This window comes from Varanus komodoensis, unplaced genomic scaffold (assembly GCF_004798865.1).
Source record: "Varanus komodoensis strain SLA01 unplaced genomic scaffold, ASM479886v1 scaffold113, whole genome shotgun sequence".
In the NCBI taxonomy this organism is placed as follows: domain Eukaryota; kingdom Metazoa; phylum Chordata; class Lepidosauria; order Squamata; family Varanidae; genus Varanus; species Varanus komodoensis.
The window spans coordinates 62587-80357 of record NW_025335325.1 but is presented as its reverse complement, the minus strand read 5'-3'; the positions used below and the strand labels follow the sequence as shown (position 1 = coordinate 80357).

General features: G+C 49.5%; 2 protein-coding genes across 6 annotated transcripts in view; one reads left to right on the top strand and one right to left on the bottom strand.

Moving 5' to 3' along the window:
• The first annotated feature begins 678 nt into the window (after positions 1-678).
• Positions 679-4221, top strand: LOC123018699 (kelch-like protein 21). 2 transcript variants are annotated; one of them, XM_044421013.1, is made up of 3 exons: positions 679-1924; positions 2742-3153; positions 3691-4221. In XM_044421013.1, exons 1-3 carry the CDS (start codon positions 1015-1017, stop codon positions 4001-4003), a joined length of 1635 nt encoding a protein of 544 aa, XP_044276948.1. In that variant the 5' UTR covers positions 679-1014; the 3' UTR covers positions 4004-4221. The 2 variants fall into 2 exon arrangements, with proteins under 2 accessions (XP_044276948.1, XP_044276949.1); XM_044421014.1 differs by lacking the exon at positions 3691-4221 and having other exon boundaries at positions 2742-3157.
• Positions 4222-7352: 3131 nt separating this feature from the next.
• The window catches only part of ADAMTSL5 (ADAMTS like 5), a 34676-nt gene continuing 24257 nt past the window's right edge, over positions 7353-17771 (bottom strand). For 3 of the 4 annotated variants that reach the window (XM_044421007.1, XM_044421010.1, XM_044421009.1), the window contains exons 10-13: positions 16329-16492; positions 15730-15988; positions 11747-11818; positions 7353-8379 (exon numbers count right to left, since the gene is read on the bottom strand). In XM_044421007.1, the coding sequence (XP_044276942.1) occupies positions 8075-8379; positions 11747-11818; positions 15730-15988; positions 16329-16492 (800 nt within the window). In that variant the 3' untranslated portion in view covers positions 7353-8074. The remainder of the gene's footprint in view (positions 8380-11746; positions 11819-15729; positions 15989-16328; positions 16493-17771) is intronic. The other variant, XM_044421008.1, reaches the window with a different exon arrangement.

The following is a 17771-nucleotide window of genomic DNA, read 5'->3' as shown; positions in this document are numbered from 1 at the left end:
GATAATGTAGTTACAGGAATCCCCATCCTGCGCCCAGAGAAGACCCCCTGCCCAAATCTTAAGGGGCGGGCAGGCATATACGGAAGGAGATGCTCCTTCAGGTAACCAGGCCCTAAGCCATTTAGGGTTTTCTAGATCATCACCAGCACCTTAAATTGGGCCCAGACTTCAACTGGAAGCCAATGTAGATGGAAAAGGAACAGCGTTCTATGTTCGTGACTGTTGGTCCCTCTGAACAACCCGGCAGCTCAATTCTGGACCAGTTGAAGCATCCGAACCATCTTCAAGGGCAGTCCCACAGTTGTCCAGCTGGGAAGTTGTTCCCAGAGTGTGTGTCTCCATTGCCAGGCAGTGCTCTTCCAGGTGAGGACACAGCTGATGGACCAGCCGAAGCTGGAGGAAGGCACTCTTCGCCACCATTGCCACATTGGCCTCCCAGGACAGCTCTGGGTCAAGGAGCACCCCCAAGCTGTGTATCCTGTCCTTTAGGGGGAGTGCTACCCTGTCCAAGACAAGGTCAAAATCACCTGGAAACCCGAACCACCCACCAAAAGGACCTCCGTCTTATCTGGATTGAATTTCACTTTATTGGCCCTCATCCAGCCCATCACCTCAGCCAGGCACCGGTTCAGGGTCCACCACCTCACCTGGATTTGATGTAAAAGGCAGAGCTGGGTGTCCTCAGCATGCTGAGGACTCCGCAGCCCAAACCTCCGATGACCTCTCCCAGGATTTCATGGAGATGTTAGATTGCACCATTCTTGATCCAGGTTGGGCCTTCCATCCCTTTACAGAGAGAGAGAGAGAAAGAGAGAGAGACATCTTGCGATAAGGACGTTGCAGAAGGAAGCGTCTGCCGTTGACATCTCTGCCCTCTGGCAAGTGAGACAGGCTGAGGAGGTGCTCTATTTTTAGGGACAGACTCATGTCTATATCGGTCCGTGTTCCTGCCATCCATGTGGGCCGATTGCCAGTTCCTGGGGAGGCCGAGAGAAGCTTATCTGAGCTCTGAGCATGGATCCCTGCGAGAAAAAAGCATTCCGAGAAGACACTGAAGTGGACACAGTCCTGCAGGTTGGAGAAAAGCTTTTCCCTGTCAAGAGGTGGGCCCTGGCCTGCCACAGCCAGTACTTCGAGGCCATGTTCTTCGGGGGCGCCAGGGAGAGTGCCCAGCGCCATATCCAGATCCGAGGGGTTGAGACAGAGCCGTTCCAGGCCCTCCTGGACTTCATCCGGACCGGCACCATCCACATAACACGCCACAACGTCACCTCTCTCCTGGAGACGGCTGACTTCCTCCTCTTCGATGGAGCCAAGCAGCGCTGTGAGAAGTTCCTGGAGAGAGAGCTGCATGTCTCCAACTGCCTCGCATTCATGGCCTACGCTGAGCAATTTGCCTGCAAGGCGCTCCTTTCTGCCGCGGTCTCCGTCGCTGTCACCCACTGGGCGGATGTGGTAGCCCAGGAGGAGTTTGAGGAGCTCCCCAAGGAGACGCTTTTGGGGCTTCTGCAGAGTGATGAGCTATTTGTCCCTCAAGAGGATGTTGTCTTTGACGCTGTCCTGCGCTGGGTGACTGTAGAGCCAGAGGAAAGGGAACAAGACTTCCTGGAGCTGGTGGGCCTGGTGAGGGTGCCCTTCTTGAGCCTCTCCTTCCTTGACCGCCTGGTGGAACGCAGCAAGCGCCCCACACGGGATGTCTCAGTCCGCCTCGTGAAGACATTGGAGAGCTGCCCACCCCTCAGCTGGACTGGCGCGACACGGTCACCCTGCACTGGACGGAGCTATGACAACCTCTACGTGTTGGCCGGGAAGCATGACACGGAGCAGCAGCAGCTCTTCCAGTATCACCCCAGGACAAGCACATGGCACGCCTGCTCTCCACTCAGGCGCAGAAACTTCACGCAGTATGCTGTGGCTGCTGCAGGTAACTCTCCCCTCCGCCATAGGAGGAGGGCAGCCTGGGGCAACCGAGGGCCAAGGAGGGCCACATAGAAGCATAGAATCATGGAATAGTAGAGTTGGAAGGGGCCAGGAAGGCCATCGGGTCCAACCCGCTAGATCACAGAATCATGGAATGGTGGAGTTGGAAGGCCATTGGGTATAAACCCTGCTGTTGTGGGACACCACATTACACCATCCCACTCAGATGGCTGCCCAGTTTCTCCTGGAATGTCCCCAGTGTGGAGAGCCCACCACCTCTCCAGGCAGCTGGTCCCTCGGTCCCATTGCTCTGACAGTGAGGAAGCTTTTCCTGGTGTCCAGCCTGAATCTGAGTTGTCACAACTTGAATCGATTATTCTGTGTTCTTCACTGTGGCATCAGCAAGAAGAGATCTTGGCCTTCCTCTTTGTGACAGCCTTTGAGGTACTTCTAGAGGGATACCATGTCCCCCTCAACCTTCTCTTCTCAAGGCTGAACTTGCCCAGTTCCCTCAGTCCCTCCTCACAGGGCAGTGTTTCCAAATGTTGGATCATTTTTGTTGCCCTCCACTGGACCCTTCCTAATTTACCTGCCTCTTTCTTCAATCTTGGTGCCCAGAACTGGACACAGGATTCCAGGTGAGGAGTCCTCTGACTAGCGAGGAGTCACTCCTCCTAGACTAGTCACTCCTCTGGCTAGCGAGGAGTACAGAGGAACTACTCCTTGTGATTTGGAAGTCATGCTTCTGTTAATGCATCCCAATATTGCATTTGCCCTTTTGGCTGCTGCATCACTGTTGGCCCAATGTCTCCTTTCCACAGGCAACTTCCTCTTTGTGACCGGTGGATACTTCCGGGAAGAGTTTTTCTGGTCCAGTGTGAACTGGGTCTTGATCTACAACAGCTGGGAGGACACCTGGCTGGAGGGCCCGGCCATGAAGAAGGCTCGGAACAACCACTGCGCCGTGGGGCTCGGCTTCCACCTGTACGTGATGGGGGGGAGCACCGAGGAAGGCATCACACCGGACGTGGAATACTTGGCACCAACAGATTCCGCATGGGAGAATGCCAAGCCCCTGGTGCATCCTGTCGAACGGGCTGGGGCTGTTGGCATTGGAAGACACATCTATGTGATCTGCGGGCTGGATGAAAATGGGGACGTGTGTCAGGCGGTGCAACGGCTGGATGTGGAGACCGGTATTTGGGAAGTCGTTTCTTTCTCCCCGCTTCCTAGGTGAGGGTTCTCATAGCTTTTGGGATTCCTTCTGGGGAGGGGAGGGGAAGGAATGCTTAAAGATATACTGAACATATTCTATTGAGCACAACATAGTTTTAGTCTTCTAAGGTTTTCTCAGGGCCATCATACAAGCAAATTACTCGTGAGCCATTTCTTGACCAGCTAGTCTTTAAAAGGACGGGGGCGGAGGGGTGCGTGTTTACTAGAAAAACGGATCCTGCACCTCACAGCATGGACCACCACAGCCCTTTGGTCTGGGGCATGCTGAGATGTCAAGGTTTTTCCCTGTCAAAATGTCTGTATTTATTGAAGGTTTTTGTCTGCTGTCCATTACTAAAAAAGTCTCTGAGTAGCTTCCAGAGCGTGAATCAAACAACCAGGATTGCATCCTTCAGATCTCCTTGCAGGCAGCATAAACACTTCGGCTGGTTTCCAGTCTGAAAGTCACCAGCTTTCCATGAAATTTTTCCAGAATATTTAAAGGACGGTGATGTCCAGGATGAACCATGTTCCTCTTTCTCTTCTTGCCTCCAGGTATGACCTCTGTGTCACAACGCTGAATGGGGCCATCTATACTGTGGGAGGGGGAACCTTTCGCTTTGACATGGACACAAGCGAGTGGACACCCGTGGAAGAGGACTGCTTGACTGGCAAGTTCTTTAAGGGATGCTGCACAGCGAATGGCCGGATTTACCTCCTGGCACAGAGATACGGGAATGGGGTCATCCCAAATATGGTGATCTTGGACCCCTATCTTGACCTCTGCCAGGAAGTCAACAGCAAGCTCCCCTGCCCCCTCCCCATTCATGCAACCGTGTCCATTCGGAGATTTGACACATGGGTCTGAGAGAGAGGCTGCCGATGACCTTGTTCAGGCCCGAGAGCTTAAGAAAGTCCAGCTGTGGCAAACTTCTGCAGAAAGCTATGCCTATGCATGCAACTTGGAAACTGGTCAGAGGAAATGATAATGTTTCGGCTGCGTCTAGGTGTGTATTGTATTAGAAACATAGAAACAGAGTGAGGCAGAAGGGGTCTCCTGGGTCTTCTAGTCTGACCACGGCTCCAGCCAGCTCCGCTCAGAGAAACATGAAGGCCATCGAGTCCAACCCGCTATATCATAGAATGATAGAAGAACTGAAAGGGGCCATGAAGGCCATCAGGTCCAACCCCCTAGATCAATGGTGGCAAACCTATGGCACACATGCTGTAGCAGGCACGGGTTGTGTCCCGCGGTTTTACGGATGAGACCAGAGACCAGTTGGAATTTCCGAGAGGCGTTTATTACCTGCAGGGACCACACTCGTTTGAGCAGAGTGAGGTCTCGAGCAGAAGGAAAGCAGCATTTTTATACTCCTTTACAACTATGCAGGTGCTTGAATAACGGCGAACAACAGGGGAAACCCACTGAGCCCCAGTTGCACATTTTTCATGCTAAAGCAAGCGAGGGTACAAGGGCGTAACGTCTGCGGTTATGCTGGAGCGTAGCCCGCTTTGTTGTCAGCCTTGCGTAGCGTGCGCATTCGTTGGGATTCTTGTTCTCACGCGAACAGGACGCCCTGATCATGCTTTTTACCCGTGACGAGCCATGCCCCGGCTGCACGTTCGATGAAGAGGGGGGTTACAACAGCACGCAGAGCCTTCTCGGTTGGCACACAAGCCAAGTCGCCCCAGCATCGCCCCAGCGGCCGAGCATCAGATAACCGTGCGCACAGGGGCCATGCGCATGCTCGGAAAAGAGTAGCTGTGCCAGGCAATGACGTCACAAGCCGCGACTCATTATCTGTGAATCGTCCAAGCTTTCGCATGGCCGGTCAGTGCACTGCCAAGGATATATATATATATATATATTTACTTTGACTGGCTGTGAGTTTTAATACATTCATTTTTATTAACACAAGATTTTAGCTTTGAGTTTTCTTATGGAAAATTGAAACGACGTGTGAGCCGAGTTCTGACAAATTATCAGCATGCATACAACAGCAAAGATCACGTTAATTGTGCAAAAGCACGCCGAATGCAAACTTTTACCTTGCAGTAAAAAGCTTTTTGTATCATTGAAAGCTCTGTTGTTTTGTTTTTCTTTGAAGACAAAAGATGTTAATGTATGAGTTGTTCCTCAGTATTCAGGTTTGATTGCAGCGTTGGCCCTTTGTGATAAGTAAGTGGGTTTTGGGTTGCAGTTTGGGCACTCGGTCTCTAAAAGGTTCGCCATCACTGCCCTGGATGATAGAACCATGGAATAGTGAGTTGGAAGGGCTATGAAGGCCATCGGGTCCAAGCCCTGCTGTTGCAGGACACCAAGTTACACCATCTCACTTCAGCTGGCTGCCCAGTTTCTTTCTGAATGTCTCTAGTGTGGGAGAGGCAGCGACCCGATCAATCCTGTCATCCTTTCTCAGGCCCTACAAACTTGACACGCAGGTGAGACTGCACTGTGCTTTCGGAAGGGTGGGTCCCTCCTCTATTCTTCACTAACAACACAGTCCAGGAACATTTAAACTTGCAAATCGCCCATATCTGTGATGCACAGAGAGCACCGAGGAGAAAGGCAAGTTGCTTACCTGTGATTGTTGATCTTTGAGTGGTCATCTCTGCATTCACACAACCCACCATCCAACCTCACTCAACGTCTATCTTCCGTAAGAAATAACAGGATATCATCATATAAATAGTAATACGACTGCACGTATTTATTGATTATAATAATAGAAACAGTATTAATAATACAAACGCATGAATGTGAACAAACAGAAAGGAACATGGCTAAGGCCCTTCGCTCAGCTAGCCATTTGGATCTGCGTGTTGGTGGAAACTTCACACTCATGGGAGCTTGGCTAACGTTTGGAGCCAGAGAAATTCACTGCTCATGAATGGCGATTGTGTGGAAGACACTTGAATTCCTTCTATCAACCTGTCATTCAGGGCAATACCATGTGCAAGATGTCATTCTGCTTATTGGTTGGGGACTTGTGTTTACCTTCTTGCTTTCCCCTCATCACGAGAGGACTAGGCTCCAACAGAGCCAAGCTCAAGGAACCAAGGTTCAATTTGGATGCCAGGAAGTACTTCCTGACAGTTGGGGCCCCGAGGGTACAGAATGGACTTCCATGGGAGGTGGTTGAGGCCCCAGTGGTGAGCGAGTTCAAGGAGAGGCTGGACATTCACATGGTAGGCATGTTGTAAGTGAAGCTGGCTAGAGCCAGGGTCAGACTAGATGGCCCAGGAGACCCTTTCTGACTCTTTCAGTTTCTATGTTTCTCTAAGAGGGGCTGGCTGGAGTTGGGGTCAGGCTAGATGTCCCAGGAGACCCCTTCTGCCTTGCTCTGTTTCTATGTAGTGAAGGTTTGTCTGAATGTCATACTGCATCCTGGTAACACCTCAGCAGCGTAGGCAACCTTGCCTTGCCACCTTTTGAATATACTGCTCCAACTTTCATCCCGATGCTGTTGAAACTGGACCTAACCTGTCGGCATCGGGGAAAAATAGCACAGAAGGTCCTGCCCTTGGGCATGCACTTCCCATTTTCCATCATGAAATATCGGAAATACTGGATGGAGCTTTGACCTTCCCATCAGTTTTCCACTGCTAAAATGGGAAGTTTTCATAATTTCAGGGTTCGTCATTTTTTCTTGCCCCATTAAATAGGCAGTTCCTATGAGGGCCGAGAAATATCACGCCACTAACTTGCTCTTCAATAGCTAAGTAGAGCCTACAAGTTCTTGGGAGGAACCTGCTTGAAGCCATGGAAACGTTGATCTTTGCTTACTATTCTGGAAGGCTGCCTTGCTGGCGACCATCAGCCCCAGTTCCAGGGAACCGTGTGGTCCTTGGCTGATTCCCCTACTGGGACAAAGCGTCATCGCTTCCAGATCCCTCCTCTTTTCCCAAAGTTGGGCCTCCTGTTTCAATACATTCTTTTGAGGGTCTTCTTTGACTCCCCAACCCATCTGATGAAGTCCTGGTGGATGCTTGTAGACTGCTGGAATTCCCTGATTCAGATCTGAGTTATTCCAGCAACCCCGAAGAGTTTTAAAAAGTCTGTTAGGGTGGCGAGACCAAGGAGACCAGCTGGCACCTCAGAGACTAGCAACATGGGTGATGAGGACAATTTCCCGAGCTTATGAGCTCCCATGTTTCCCCAAAAATAAGACTGGGTCTTAGAATAATTTTTGCTCCAAAAGACACACTAGGGCTTGTTTTCAGGGGATGTCCTATTTTTTCTTACAAAGGCCGTAAGATTCTTGCCCCGACAGTCCTCCGCAATTCCTTTCTGAGACACAGGTTCTGTATGTGTCGGTGCCCACAGGACCGCTCAAGGACGCAACCTCTACATCCTTGCAAGAGCCTCTCCCTTGGACAACCTCCAAGTCCCTCCAGCTCCTCGCTTGGAGCCTTAGGAGAAAATTGAGGGTTCAATCAAACTTTGCATCCCTTCCCTCCGACACGGAGTGGAAAAGAGTCTATGGACCCCGGCACTAAGAAATCCATCCTGGACGTGAGCCTTGTGAAAGCACTGACAGGTGGTGAGAACGTGGATTTATTTCCCCCAGTGCGACTCAGCCAGGTGGACGAAGAGGATCCCCTCCATTGGTGTGGGACAGAGGAACTAGCCAACAGCAGCTGGGATGGGGGTGTGAGATCTGGAACGGACCAAGATGGTGTGTCTTGCCACCTGACGACTCAGGTGTGTGAGAGAGTTCCTCTTTGTGTGTATGTTGGACAGATGTCTGGGATGTCTCCAGTGGTGGGAATGTATGGTCTGAAGCAGCTGTGCTGCATGTGGAGGCCGAGGGGACCAGATTTCTGCTCTGGGTCGGGGTCCAGGGTTAGGGTTAGCTGGAACATCCGCCTCCCCCAGTGCCACCCGCTGCCTCTTCCATCTTCGGCACAGCAGGCCTCACCCCCATGGCCGAGCCGCTCACCATGTCCCACAGTGCTTGGACACCTCACGGAGCTGGAGGTCTTCCCGGGGCGACCAGGGCCGGGCGTAGCTCCCCCGAGGCAGCAGGATGCGGTTGAGGGTGTTCTCGAAGTTGACATGGCGCCGGGCCATGAGGACGTACTCATGCTGCTCGGACAGCGTGGGGCAGTCACAGGTGTTGGGGACCCAGACATACTCACGGTGGACGATGGGGAAGCGGTTGCGGTACGTGTGTCTGACCTGCACGTCGTAGCGGGTCTCCTGGCCGATGTGGCGCTTCGAAAGGATCTGGGCCCGGAAAACTGCAGGGAGGAAGACAGTGGGAACAGCAAGAGGGTCAGAAAAGGTGGAGAATTCCAGAAGGCGCTCCATGGGTGGAGAATTCTAGAGGTTTCTCCATGGGTGGAGAATTCCAGAAGTTCCACGTTCCCCTCACTAGTCTTCCCAGTTTTCGCAGGAAGCAACCATCGCATCTCTGACCCATGTACACTGGGGGGCCACTGTTTGCTTGCTTCTTTGCCCACCCCACCGTCCCTTGCTCTACTCCACACAAGCCTCCTCCAATCGCTGCTCTTCTGATGTTGTGCACAAACACATCTGGCAAATGGAGCAAGGGGTGTGGGAGTCTGGGCACGTCCAATGGGAGCCAGGTTGGAGAAGGCTGCGAAGAGTAGGCTGTTAAGACCTAATCGAAGACTGGGTCTTAGATTAATTTATGCTCCAAAAGATGCATCAGGGCTTATTTTCAGGCGATGTCGTATTTTTCCTTCCAAGAGCTATGAGATTCCTGCCACAAGAGACCTCCATGATCCCTTTCTTGTCCTCAATGGAATTGCTCTTTCTTTTGCACCCATCTCGTCAGGCGGGAGGGGGTCAAAATAGGATTACCTTTAAAAGCTACTGTTAAATCAGGTGTTAACTGAAGCCTTACGAGGCAGGATTGGCAATGCGCGAGTGCTTGAAGCTCGTCCATCACAACACACAATGTATCAAATTATGAAACATACCCGTTTCAAGTTCATTATCAAGTTCAGAAACTTCAATTGGTCCAAAACAGAGCAGCCATATTGTTATTCTCAGATAACGCCAGTCCTCTACCAGCTTCACTGGCTCCTGATTGAAGTTTGGGCCCAATCTAAGGTGCTGGTGCTAATCTATAAATCCCTAAACGGCTTGGGACCAGGATACCTGATGAACTGCCTCCTTCCCTATATGCCCTCATGCCCCTTAAGATCAGCAGGAGAGACCCTGCTCCAGGAACCCTCCTGAAGGAGGTAAAGACGGTCTCCACCCAGAGGAGGGCCTTTCCCAGAGAGGTTCACCTGGCATCAACTTTATACTCTTTTATTTGAGCATTATTTTAAATGTTAGGAATTTTAATCAGGTTTTAAATACAGTTACTTTTTGGTTTTTGATTTTGCTTCCATTCTTGATTTTGCTTTTGTTTTGTTTTTTCCCCATTTGTGAAATGTTACGGGTTATATGCGCATATTTAACTATTTATTTAATTATGGTTCATCTGTCAGATTGTTTGCTTGGATTTTACTAAGCCACTGAGACACTTTTGCGTCTAGGGCAGGGAATAAATAAATAAGTAAGTGCACACGTTCTCCGTGCGTCGATTCTCTCCTCTGGTCAGTCATTCAACAAGAAGTTTCTTGAGTTCATCTGTTTACTTAGGCATTTACCTCTCATCCAAAGGTGCCCGCTTGGGTATTTACACATGCTTATTATTATTTGTATTATCATTTTTTAAAGAATTAATGCCAATAATATTATTTATGTTTAATTCTATATTAACACTGTTGTTGTTAGTCGCGAAGTCGTGTCCGACCCATCACAACTCCATGGACAACACTCCTCCAGGCCTTCCTGTCCTCCACCATCCCCCAGAGTCCACTTAAGCTCACACGAACTGCTTCAGTGACCCCATCCAGCCACCTCATCCTCTGCCGTCCCCTCCTTCTTTTTCCTTCCATTGTTCCCAGCATTAGGCTCTTCTCCAGGGAGTCCTTCCTTCTCATTAGGTGGCCAAAGTATTTGAGCTTCATCTTCAGTATCTGGCCTTCTAAAGAGCAGTCAGGGTTGATCTCCTCTAGGACTGACCGGTTTGATCACCTTGCGGTCCAAGGGACTCGCAGGGGTTTCCTCCAGTACCACAATTCAATGGCCTCAGTTCTTGACGCTCAGCCATCCTTATCGTCCAACTTTCACAGCCATACATTGCAACTGGGAAAACCACGGCCTTGACTATACGCACTTTTGTCAGCAGGGTGATGTCTGTGATTTTTAGTATGCTGTCTAGATAAGGACATCATTTTTTGGTGTTAATTCCAGGAGGTGTTGTAGGCCTTCATAGAACCGGTCAACTTCAGCCTCTTCAGCACCAGTGGTTGGGGCATAGACTTGGACTACTGTGATGTTGAATGGTTTGCCTTGGATTCAAACTGAGATCATTCTGTCATTTTGGAGATTGTATCCCAGTACTGCTTTTCCTACTCTTTTACAGACTACGAAGGCTACTCCATTTCTTCTGAGGGATTCTTGCCCGCAGTAGTATACCTGATGGTCATCCGAATTAAATTCCCCCATTCCTGTCCATTTTAGCTCACTGATTCCTAAGATGTTGATGTTCAGTCTTGTCATCTCTTGTTTGAGCACATCCAGCTTGCCTTGATTCCTGGATCTTACATTCCAGGTGCCTATGGAATATAGGTCTTTACAGCCTCAGACCCTCCTTTCACCACCAGATGCATCCGCAACTGCATGTCCTTTCGGCTTTAACCCAGTCGCTTCACTCTTTCTGGCGCTACTAGTACTAGCCCTCTGCTCTTTCCCAGTAGCACACTGGACACCTTCCGACCTGAGGGGCTCATCTTCCGGCATCGTATCGTTTTGCCCTTTGGTACTGTCCATGGGGTTTTCATGGCAGGGGTACTGGAGTGGGTTGCCATTTCCTTCTCCCGTGGATCACCCTTTGTCAGAGCTCTCTGCTATGACCTGTCCGTCTTGGGTGGCCCTGCACGGCAGAGCTCACAGCTTCACTGAGCTACGCAAGCTCCTTACCCATGACAAGGCAGTGATCCATGACAGAGATAGTAACATTATTTGATAATTCAAGACGTCCACCGTGTGTTGCAACGAACGTACTAAATGCGCCCATCTGGCTGACGATCTGAACTGGGGCTCATTTTTGGCGTAGGGCTTATATTCTGAGCATCCGGAAAAATCATGCTAGGGCTGCTTTTCCTGTAAGGTCTTATTTTTGGGGAACTACTGTAGTATTCTATATACAAGTGTGGCCTGTAGCTGAGGGATAGTGAGTCATTCCAGCCCTTCTGAATCTGAATAAAGAGTTGGCTTAAATCAAATCAGAAGCCACTCCAAACGATTACTGAACAGACTCAGCCAACCCAACCACTGTGGACCACTGTGAACGGTTCTCCATGTCTCTGAGGTGGGCCTTTCCTAGGCCTGCTTGGACTTCCTTCCTTTTTCCCTGCCAAAAGACCCAAACAGTGTCTCCCGGATTTTCCTGTCTATGCAGCTATAGCCTTTGAAGGCAAAACTTATGGGGAAATTTTTTTCCGAATGGGCTGGGGTTTCCTGGGCTTTGGGTCCTTTTTCTGGGCCGCCCCGTACTGACTCCAGGAGAGGAGAGGTGCATACCGAAGTCGCTGCTGCAGTAGTGTCGGATGCGCTGGGATTTCCCCTTCGGCATGTCGCACTTCCTGCACCTTCCTACAGGATGAGGAGGAGAAAACCTGTTAGGATGAAATAGGGTGAGGGAGTTTCAAGAGCCTGGCTGGCTGCCAGCACTCCCTCCCTTTCCGCCAGCACACTGGAGGATCCCTGCTTTCCCCCTTCTTTGCTCCGGGAACCCTCTTTGAAGGAGGTATGGAGGGTGTCTACCCAGAGCAGGGCCTTCTCTGTGGTGGCGCCCAGACTGTGGAATACTCCCCAGAGATGTCCGCCTGGTGCCGACTCTACTCCTTCCAGCACCTTTTTATTTAGCCACCATTTTAATAATTAATATCAATAATTTTTACAATCATCATCATCTTACACAGTTGCATTTACTTTTTCGTCTTCAGTTATGAACTGTTGCTTAAGTTGGGCTATTATTTAATGTTTTAATTGTACTTTATATTACTATTTTTACCTTTTGTAAGCCGTCCTGAGGCTTGTTGCAAAGGATGGCATAGAAATGTTTTAATTAAAATCAATTAGAAATTAGGAGAGTAAGTACCCGGAGGAGGGCTTTCTCTGCGGTGGCGCCCAACCTATGGAATTCACTCCCCAAAGAGGTCCGCCTGGCACCGTCGTTACTGGTTTTTCGGCGCCAGGTAAAGACCTTTTTATTTAAACATCATTTCAATTGTTAAAACATATGATCTGGCCTGGGCAACTTCTTCTTCCTTCTCTTTCTCCTCCTATATTTTTATTTTATACTGATAATTTTAATTTTGTATTTGTAAATCAATATATTTTTTGTATTTTTATATTTAATGGTAATTTATTATGTACTATTGTATTTCATTGTATTTTATCGTGTTGTAAGCCGCCCCGAGGTTTCGGCAAGGGGCAGCATAGAAATGTTATAATAATAATAATAATAATAATAATAATAATAATAATTAAATTAAATTAAGAGAACGACATAAAAATGGAAAATAGGAGACCACTCCAGAACATCCAAGACATCAAAAGGAAAAACAAACCTAGATTAGGAATGTTGAAAGACCAAGAAGTGATGATACTATCACAGTTCAAAATAAAGGAGAAAATGGAAACAATATACAGAAGAAAATATATAGAAGGATGGCAGAATCCTTTTAGGAGGAATCCTATGTGGAAGAACCTGCAATATTAGAAACTTCAGTTCTAATATTCAAAGAACTTGGAAGGAACAAAGCACATGTATTAGACAGGTTATCAAAAGAACTGTGCAAAACTGAAGAGACTGAATTTGTTCACATCCTAAAAAGAATACAGAATACAGAAAACAGTCAATGACTCAGAGGCCAGAAGTATTCAAAATACATTCCATTCCCCAAGAAAGGACATGCGACTCTGTGTGTGCGTTTGTGTGCAGCAACTATAAAAGCCTTAACCTTATCTCCCATGCAAGCAAAGTGATGCTTCAAGGTGCTGCAACAAAGAACGTCACCCTGTATGGAGTGAGAAGTGACTGAGATTCAAGCTGCAACTTTCCCTGGAAACAAAAAAATATGAATTGTGTTGTACTTGATAGCACATAAGAGCAAAGATAACAATGATTTTTCATTGAGATACCAAATAATATAATAAGAATATCAGTACAGCTCATAAACGTACAAGCCAACAGATCAAGCTGCTTCCGAGGCTGCCCATGAGGAAAGAGGGGCCATGTTGTCTGGCCCGTCTTAAAAATATCTTTAGTGCTAAATATGATTTTGGTGGCTCAGAACAACTTCAGCGGACTCCAAAAGACTGAACGGAAACACACAGCGTTCTTCATGGCTTCTGCCACAAAGCTAGATCCTGATTATGCTAATTAAGTTTGCAAGCAGGTGACTTGTTCTCACTTGCCAGGACGAGAAATTCCATCTTGAATGACAGGATTTCAAAAACCAATGAAAACAGAACTACTCTGGAGCCTGGAGGGTACTTGGCGTCCGAAGCATCACTTGACAAAAACAGGCACAATGAATCAAGATGTCTCCAGATGTTCAGTGGAACAAGATGGATTCTCAGGCGCAACATTAAACACTGCGTTAAACGGTAGCCAAAGCCAGAATTTCTGGTTCATCAGGGACCCATGTTGCTCCTCTGGGGTTTGTTTATTTATTTAAAGCAGGGTGGACAAGTGCAAGGTCTTGTACTTGGGGCATTGAATGGGGGTCAGAAGTACAGGTTAGGGGACAAGTGGCTGGAGAAAAGGGATCTCAGGGTGCTGGTTGACTTCGGGCTAGACATGAGCCAGCCGTGTGATGCAGCGGTCAAGAGGGCAAATGCCACCCTTGGTGAGAGGGGTATTTCTACCACTCTATATGACTCTGGTGTGCCCACAACTGGAGCATTGTGTTCACTTCTGGACTCCACATTACAGGAAGGATGTAGCCAGGTTGGAATCAGTGCAGCATAGGGCCACAAGGATGGTGGCCGGAATGCAAGGATTGGATGAGGCGAGACTGAGGGAACTGGGTCTCTTCAGCCTGGAGAAGAGGAGACTCAGGGGGGATCTGTTGGCGACATACAGGTATGTGAGGGGGTGTCACACGGAGGTGGGGAATGACCTGTTCTCCCCTGCAGAGGAGGGCAGGACACGCTCAGGGAACCAAGGTTCCATTTAGATGCCAGGAAGTACTTCCTGACACTTAGGACCCCTACGGCATGGAATGCGCTTCCATGGGAGGTGGTTGAGGCCCCATCGGTGCGGGTGTTCAAAGATAGGCTGGACATGGTAGGCATGTCGTGAGCAGAGCCGACTAGAGCCATGGATCAGACTAGACGGCCCAGGAGGCCTCTTATGCCTCGCTCGGTTTCTATGTTTCTCTGAATGGATCCAGTAGAAGGGACCTGCCGCTTCCCCTTTTATCCAGCGATGCACAATTCACTTCTTTGGAGGTTGCTGATTACAGGCCCTATACAACTCACTGGTGCACCGAACCAGTTTGAGGTTATGAGAGTGGTTGGTTCTATTGTTGGGTTACGTAAGGACTGTTTAACCCTCATATAAGCGGTAAGATCCAATAGCATCCATGTTGCCCAATCCTTACAGAAAACATCATCCCTAGGTTCTAATGCCAAAAATCTGGCCAGCCCATTGTGCCATATTTATGATTTAATAATAACAACAACGACAATGACAATATTTAATCAGACAGGCCAGCCTGTTTGATCACAAAGATCTGGGCAGCGAAGGGGCTCAATGATGAAGAGAGTCGGCTGTGAATTCCTAGGAAGGTTTAGACCAGGGGTCCTCAAACCTTTCCACCAGGGGGCCAGTTGAAAGGTGCTGGTGCTGAGCGCAGTCCGGAAAGGTGGTGCCAGCAGTGCGCACGGGCTGGCGAGGGGGCATGGGCGGCATGTGGGGGGGGGTGCGCTGAGGCGGGGGGGGGGCACGTGGTGAGGCAAGGCACGGGCGGGGGCGCGAGGCAGCAGCTTGCTTGCTTGGAGATCGTTTTCTCCAGGCAAGCAAACCGCTGTCTCCCTGCGCACAGGGCAAGGTGGGTGGCAGCCGTCGCGCATGGGTGTGGGTGTGGGCACGGGTGCATGCACGATGGGTCCAAATGGGCATGGTGAGCCAGATGCAGCCTCCGGGCCATAGTTTGAGGATCCATGGGTTAGACGGAGCTGGGTTCAGATCCATATTCCTTAGCCTGAAGGTTTACCACTTTTAATTTGGAAATGCAAAGGTCTTTCTTTCTTTCATAGAAGCATAGAAACATGGAACAGGGCCATGAAGGCCTTCGAGTCCAACCCCCTGATGTTGCCTTCCTTCCTTCCTTCCTTCCTTCCTTCCTTCCTTCCTTCCTTCCTTTCAACAGCACTCCAAGCGTTCCCCTCCAAAATATTCGAAGAGTGAAACAGAACAAGATGAAAAGTGAAGATTTGAGGGAAATGGAGGCATACCCTGCAAAACCAAGGCAACAGTTATCTCAGGATACCTGTGGGGGTGGATGTCCTTGCAGGCACTGGGGTTGCCTCCACCTGTGGGGCCTTTCTGGCAATATCCCAGATGTTCCGGATGTAGGGTGACACAGGCGTGGCTGGCGGGAACGTCTGATGATCCTCCGGTGAATCTTTCCCAACCTCTCTGGTCTGTGGCTGGCGGAGGGAGCTGGTGCCACTCTGGATCTGGTGGAACCGATCCTTCAGAAGCCAAAACTGGTACTCAATGCTCGGCATGTCCTCCTGGAAGAGGACCTGACACAGAAGATCCAACAGTGTCCATGAACTAAGGCCAAAGACCTCCAAACAATTCTGTTTGGGTACCCCCCGACCTTGTTTCTCTGCAGCAGCCACTTGCCTGCCAGTTTTAAGAGCATGGCAAGAACCCGAACATCCATCCTCTTGATTCCAGCCAGATGCCTCCAAAGGAAGCAGGATGCATAGCAGGAGGAAGGCGGCCTTTCCCTCTAGCTTTGCTCTCCCACACAGAGCAGGGGTGGACTTCCCTGAAGGTGGAGGCCAGTCTGCTCACCCACTGTGGCTCCCAGCTGGGGACTACACTCCTGCTCACTTGAACCCTCTCAGCCCATCTCACCATGACTAGTAGGTCCTCCTGGGTGGGTCCAGCCGCCTCTAAGCTCTCATGCGTCTCGCCCATACGCGCATAATACACTTTGGTGCCAGCCGCGTCATATTCTCCCGGCCGATCGATGGACCATTCCCCATTGATGAGATATTGCTGGTTTGCGTCCATCAGAGCTGGGCAGGAGGAAGAAAAAGGGAAGCGTGAAGCCCAGAGCGGGACGAATGACATCAGCGGTTGTGGAGCTGATGCTGCCACAGCTGCGTTTCATTTTTCTAAGCACATCTGTTGTTTTCTGTTCGGTGTTCAAGGACCCACCCGGAGAAAGGGCAGCTATGCGAATACGGCGAATAACTTAACCCACCGAGTGAGACATTCGAAAAGAAGGCAGCTGAGTGTGCTTCATTCTTCTCGAATGGGGGGAATTACAACAGGAGGCGGGTTTGGCCTAAGCGTTTGGTGACCCAGTGCATGGCTCATGAGCGGAAGCAGCTCTGCCCTGCAAGGTGGAGGTTCCCCTTTGCTGGAGAGGGGCTGGTCAGACCCTTTAGCAGCATTCATGCACAGGGAGGGAAGAGGGCCTGCCCAAGGGCCCTCCTGGCTGTAAGCCTCTGGGATTCCGATGCTCAGTGGCCCCTTTTCCCCCATGGGGTGGTCTTGGTCGCAATTTAAAAGGCCAGTTTTGATCTTTTAAAGCCCTTGGCAGTGAGGATCAGTGGTGTGGCCAAAGGACCAACTCCATGAGAAGACTTTGCCCATGGGAGACCTGAACTTTAAAACATATGATCTGGCCAGGGCAACTTCTTCTTCCTTCTCTTTCTCCTCCTATATTTTTCTTTTATACTGATCATTTTAATTTTATTTTTGTAAATCAATGTCTCCTTTGTATTTTTATATTGAATGGTAATTGATTATGTACTATTGTATTTCAATGTATTTGATCGTGTTGTAAGCCGCCCCGAGGTTTCGGCAAGCGGCGGCATAGAAATGCTATAATAACAACAACAACAACAACAACAACAACAACAACTGCCTCCACTTTGGGACCTTCTTGCAGAGCACCCTCCCCAGCGCAAAGCCCTCCCCAGAATGACTTGGCCAGTGGTCCCTGCTGCTGTGGCATGTATGCATTTCTTCAGAAATCTTATTGATGCCCCACTTCTAATGCATTCCCAGCTGGGCTGCTTTTAAAACAATTGGAAACAGAAGGTTCCAGTTAAAGAGCCAGTGTGGCGTCGTGGTTAAGAGCGTGGGACTGGGACTCAGACGATCTGGGTTCGAGTCCCCGCTCAGCCATGGAGCCAACTGGGTGACTTTGGGCCAGTCACAGACTCTCAGCCCAACCTCCCTCACAGGGTTGTTGTTGTGGGGAGAAGAGGGAGGAGGAGAGATGATGTAAGCTGCCTTGAGCCATTTGTAGGAAAAGGCAGGATATTAAAAAAAAAAAAAAAAAAA